The sequence below is a fragment of the Ruditapes philippinarum genome, unplaced genomic scaffold (genome assembly GCF_026571515.1).
Source record: "Ruditapes philippinarum isolate M1 unplaced genomic scaffold, ASM2657151v2 ctg4442_1_1_1_1, whole genome shotgun sequence".
Classification (NCBI taxonomy): domain Eukaryota; kingdom Metazoa; phylum Mollusca; class Bivalvia; order Venerida; family Veneridae; genus Ruditapes; species Ruditapes philippinarum.
The window spans coordinates 13,598-19,351 of record NW_026859357.1 but is presented as its reverse complement, the minus strand read 5'-3'; the positions used below and the strand labels follow the sequence as shown (position 1 = coordinate 19,351).

Sequence of the window (5,754 nt, the reverse complement as noted above, 5' to 3'; positions counted from 1 at the left end):
CATTGAGAGATTTTGAAATAACTTGGCAGGCCTAGACATTAACTTTTGAATCAGGTTGTCCTGTCGGGCAAGTAGTTTTTAAAACTACTTGCCCTGACCTAAGACTTACTTGTCCTGACCTAAAATGGTAAAAATGTTTAATCAGAAAAGACAAACAAGCTCATACATTAATACTTCTTGTATTAGGTAAGGTTAACATATTTACATAAGGCAATAAACTGGACATATTGTTTATGAAATTGATTGTTAGTTAATCATCATCCAGGCTAATATATAACCCTAATGTTTACATGATTAGAAATAACACTGGCATCCTTTGATCTTGATCTTCAACTTGTGTTATAAAAATGGACATAAAGTTAATTAGACAATTCATCTACATCATCATTCTCATCAAACTGCCTCTGTCCTCCATGATACCACATGTTGAGAGCCCTAGTACAGTTATAATCACTAACTTGTGGCCATCAGATAGTTCAACATATCTGGGTTAAGGGATGCCCTCCAGTCACTTTTGATTCTTGCCATGGCTGAGAACCCACGCTCACAGATGGCACTTGAGGTTGGTACACACAAAATGATTTCAACAAGAACAAGAATGTTCTTGAACCTCTCTTTCAGGTTATCATCAGTGAAAATTATTTTGTGTAGTACCTCAGTGGACTTTTGTCTATTTCTACTCATATGGGCTTTTAAAGCAGGCCATTCTGTATCCTTGATGACATTTGTTTGGCAGCCAAGTCTGCAAAGCAAAGGATTAAAATACTGAATCAAAGTGCCTATTTCCTGCTCCCCATACAATGCTAGATCAGTGGCTGATTCTGGAAGGTTGACCATGAAAAAAATCTGCATTGACTTTAATACAGGTGAGGTGTCTAGATCTTGGAGTCTCCCTGAAATGTGATTGATGACAGCATCAATTAAGAGAGACTTCTTGCTAGATAGTCCCTCTGCAGACATAGTGCAAGGAGAGAGTTGTATGCCCTGAAAGACATGTTGGTCATCAAGAGCATCAACAAATACTTGGAGATGCTTACCTGGTCTATGTTGAAGGGCAACAAGGCGCAGGCAAGCTGTTTCTAAGGCATCAAGAGCATCAGGAATAGAGCAGGTGTCTCTTTGAAACTGAAGTGAAAGATCACTTAGAATTTCAAGTACATCCTGTAAGAAAAACATATAGTGTAAAAGTTTTTCACTCTTTAGGTGCTTCAGGATGCTCTTTGCTCTTCCTTGTACATCAGCTGTGCCTTTTCCACCTTGCACAATATCTTCAAAATGTGTTACAAATACACAGTAAGAAGCAGGTTTGAGAAGCACAGCCAAAGACCTACTGAGGTGAGGCATCCATCGTGTGCCTTCTAGGTTGGCTGGCTTCAGCATTTTCACCTCCATAGCTTCTGCTAAACTCTTAAGTTCACGCAGAGCTTTTGCAGAGTAATGGTAGTGCTTATGCAATCTTAGTAATAGAGATTTGATATCCGAGAACATTTCAGCATCTCTATCCTTGATTGCATCTAGAGCACCCAATTCTAACCTGTGATTAACACAGTGCATCTTTTTAAGTTTTACACTTTTATTTTTACCAATGTTAACACTAGCACCATCAGATCCAGTTGCTATTAACTTATCCTTCCATCCATTAACATTGGCCATGGCCTCTTCAATAGCACAGAGCACACCTTCAGAGTGAGCATGCTTAACTGCCACCATTTTCACATACACACACTTTGGAGTACCTTCATCTACCTGTAAAATATAAGACATTTACAACTTTTCAGACCTCAAACATTAAATTATACCAAACGTTTCAGTTCTAATTTATTTTATTACGTTCTTTTACAAATTTTGGAATTGTTAATTATAACCGCATATCATTATGTTTATTATAATTTAAACATTTTCATAATAGCTTTTAATAAAACTTAATTAAGTCAGTTATGAATATTTTAACTAACTTACCATTCTGGCATAATATGTATATTATACAAGCTCATTTTCACATACTGAAACATCAGTCGCCCCATCAAACATAATTGACAAAACCCTAGCTTTCTTCAACAAGTTATCAGACACTTCCTGGATATCATTAAAGATAAATGATATAAACCTGAAATTAAAGTAGATAGAAAACTTTAACCCAAAATATATTTTCAAATGTATTATATCAGAGACTTCATTAATTAAATTGGGTTATATCATATCAGTCCAATAATTTATTTGTAACTAATAAAAGTGTCTTTATAGAATCTACTAACATACAAAATAGATATTCAAATATTATAAAAGTTCGGGATTTGAATGTGTTACTGTAATGATAAATTTGTACTAGATCTAGATCTATCTAAATTAAAAAGCTGATAATTGAAATGTAAATTATTTATGTTTATATACCTTGAACATGCCTTGTCTGATTTGTAGCTTTTTGCTAAATCAACCCCATTTATTTGCTGCAACTCAAGGACAGAAGGGTACATCGTGAAAGGCATTTCATTTTTGGCTACCCAATATGCAGAGTTAAAGCACACTGTTAATTTCTTTAATTGGTCTTTGTTGAGTTTTTTTATGCTTAAATCTAAAGCCCCAACAACATTTTCACCGCCAGAAGCTTCAGTTGTAACAGACGTGGAGGTACTTTGTATATCACCTGTATATGAACAAGAAACAACCTGTTTCTTTTCCTTCATGATAGCAATCGTGTGTTTTTTAACACAGGAAGTATGAAGAGAACTTTTTTCATGACTTTTGATAGACTCCACCCGACATGTTTTACAACCAGTCACAAAATTAGATGTTCTATCATCATCAAATTTTTTACAGGGCATGCAAAGTATAGAAGACGACGCTTCGTCGTATTTTAACCACTCGTATTCTTCTAGCCATTTTGGAACAAATTCTCGTTTACGTTTCTGTTCATAAGTTTTTTTTGTCTCTTCACGACCCTTATAATTTTTTTCCTTCCCTGTCCCATCATTGTTGTCTTTAGACGAAGAAAAACCAAATTTGAACAAGGACATTTAGATTTTTTTATTTTGCAGACGACGAATTGATGTCAACAGCCGTAAATTAGTCTTCGTTGACTACGTTCATGTCGTTATATTAGATAAAACAATAAATCATTTTTAATGCAAAAACTTTATTTATCAATTATATTAAAAGATCAATACGAAATTTTACATATTTTCAATGATATCTTTACATGCACGCATCAATATTAAACCCGGGAATTACCTTGTACAAACATTAAATAGAGTTTATTTTTAGAACGGGGAATTACCTTACCGCGTTGCATGCTCATATTTTTGCTTCTGTTTCCTTTATCAACAAATGTATATGACAATAAATAATTTTTAATGCAAACACTTTATTTAACAATTATATTTAAAGTTCAATACGATTATTTACATATTTTCAATGATATATTTACATGCACACATCAAAATTAAAACGACAGCATGACCCGGGAATTACCTTGTACAAAATTAATTATAGTCTATTATTAGAACGGGGAATTACCTTACCGCGGCGCATGGTAATATTTTTGCTTCCGTTTCCTGTATCAACAAATGTACATGACCGTAGCGTATTCATATTATGGTGTATTTTTGTTTGACAGATGTTTATAAATGAAAATATGTGTTTTTCTATTTATTTTGTACATGCAATTTGTCAATGACACTTTTTATTTTCACTTGCCCTGTCGGACAAGTGCTTTCCAAAATTACTTGCCCGGACCAAACTTTTAGTTGTCCCGGGCAGTCGGACAACCGTTAATGTCGAGCCCTGCTTGGCACAAATGTCTACCACATCAAGACGATTTGTCGCGTCCAAGAACCTCGTTCCTTCCTTAAAGGTCGTGGTCTATCATTTTAAAGTTTCACATTATTGCTATAAGAGTAAATAGGTACACACATTCATGTCTGGGCTGTAACTTTGTCATGCATCGAAGGATTTTAAAATAACTTGGCATAAATGTCTACAACATCAAGATGATGTGTCGCGTCAAATAATCACGTACCTACTTCAAAGGTCAAAGTCACACTACCATTTTGAAGTTCACTTTATCACAATTTATAGGTACACACATTCGTGTCCAGGCTGTAACTTTGTCATGCATTGAAATATTTTAAAATAACTAGGCATAAATGTCTACCACATCAAGACAATGTGTCATGGCTAAGGCTCATGACTGTCCGCATTAAGCTTGTCCGCCCTTCACAGGTCAAACTACTGGTGGGATTTCAACCAAACTTTACAGGAGTGGTCAGTACCATCCCTAGTTGTGCACATCACTGGCACGTTTGGTTTCGCTGCAGAAAATGGTCGCCAGAACTAAAAATCTTGTCCAGCCTTCACAGGTCAATCTTCTGGTGGGATTTCAACCAGATTTTACAGGAGTGATCAGTAACATCCTAGTTGTTCACATCACCTGCAGGTTCCACTTTGCTGCACAAAATGGCCATCAGAAAAATCTTGACAGGTCAAGCTTCTGGTGGAATTTAAATGAAACTTCCCTTGTTGTGCACATCACCTGAATGTTTGGCTTCACTGCACAAAATGGCCGCAAGAGCATAAAATAGAAAAATCATGTCCGGCCGTCACAGGTCTAACTACATGTGGGATTTCAACCAAACTTTACAGGAGTGATCAGTGCCATCCCTAGTTGTGCACTTCACTGGCATGTTCCGCTTCGCTGCACAAAATGGCTGCAAGAGCTAAAAAAAGCAAAATCTTGTCCAGACTTACAGGTCAAACTACAACCAACTTTACAGGAGTTAGCAGTACCATCCCTAGTTGTGCACATCATTTGCATGTTCCGCTTCGCTGCACAAAATGGCCACCAGAGCTAAAATAGAAAAATTTTGTCCGGCCTTCACAGGTGAAAGCACTGGTGGGATTTCAACCAAACTTTACAGGAGTGATCAGTACCATCCCTAGTTGTGCACATCACCGGCACGTTTGTCTTCGCTGCACAAAATGGCCACCAGAGCTAAAAATCTTGTCTTTGTGTCACAGGTCAAACTTCTGGTGGGATTTCAACCAAATTTTACAGGAGTGATCAGTAACATCCCTAGTTGTGCACATCACCTGCACGTTTGGCTTTGCTGCACAAATCGGCCACAAGAGCTAAAAATAGAAAAATCATGTCCGGCCTACACAGGTCAAACTACTGTTGGGACTTTAATCAAACTTTACAGGAGTGATCAGTACCATCCCTAGTTGTGCACATCACTGGCACATGTCACTTTGCTGCACAAAATGGCCGCCAGAGCTAAAAATAGCAAAATCTTGTCCAGCCTTCACAGGTCAAACTACTGCTGGGATTTCAACCGAACTTTACAAGAGTGATCATTAACATCCCTAGTTGTGCACATCACCAGTCTTTCCGAAAGACCGTCGGACCGTCGGCCCTGACCGGTAAAAAATCAGAAGGTCCGATAAAAATACATGTATTGACGGCCCGACGGTCCGGTAAAAAATTAAGGTTTTATAAAAACCTTACATTCAACATTTTGCAAAGGCCGATCATTTACCTAAATTCAAAACATATCAAAATGTTGTCATTACACAATATAAGCTTGTGCAATGCTTGTCAACTGTTATGCATTCTCATAATGCAAACTTTTATGTAACAACGCAAGATAAAAATATCCGACAACTAAAAGTCGATAAACGGCCACGTAAATTACATAAGTGGCCCAGATGTAAAAGGTCACCCGCTATTAGTTTGTTTACACAGATGAAAGTGTCAGTGTA

General features: G+C 36.9%; 1 protein-coding gene across 1 annotated transcript; it reads right to left on the bottom strand.

The window, feature by feature from the left end:
- Positions 1–453: 453 nt before the first annotated feature.
- Positions 454–3,014, bottom strand: LOC132756228 (zinc finger protein 862-like). The gene is made up of 3 exons (XM_060747235.1): positions 2,392–3,014; positions 2,005–2,107; positions 454–1,746 (listed from the first exon to the last, which is right to left on the bottom strand). The coding sequence occupies exons 1-3, from the start codon at positions 3,012–3,014 to the stop codon at positions 454–456; spliced, it is 2,019 nt and encodes a 672-aa protein (XP_060603218.1).
- Positions 3,015–5,754: the final 2,740 nt, after the last annotated feature.

Coding starts and splice junctions, on each gene's coding strand:
- LOC132756228 (XM_060747235.1), bottom strand. CDS start 3,014: ATGTCCTTGTTCAAATTTGGTTTTTCTTCGTCTAAAGACAACAATGAT. Junction 2,108..2,391: donor TCAGACAAGGCATGTTCAAG/GTATATAAACAT, acceptor CTTTAATTTCAG/GTTTATATCATTTATCTTTA. Junction 1,747..2,004: donor ATGGGGCGACTGATGTTTCA/GTATGTGAAAAT, acceptor TATATTTTACAG/GTAGATGAAGGTACTCCAAA.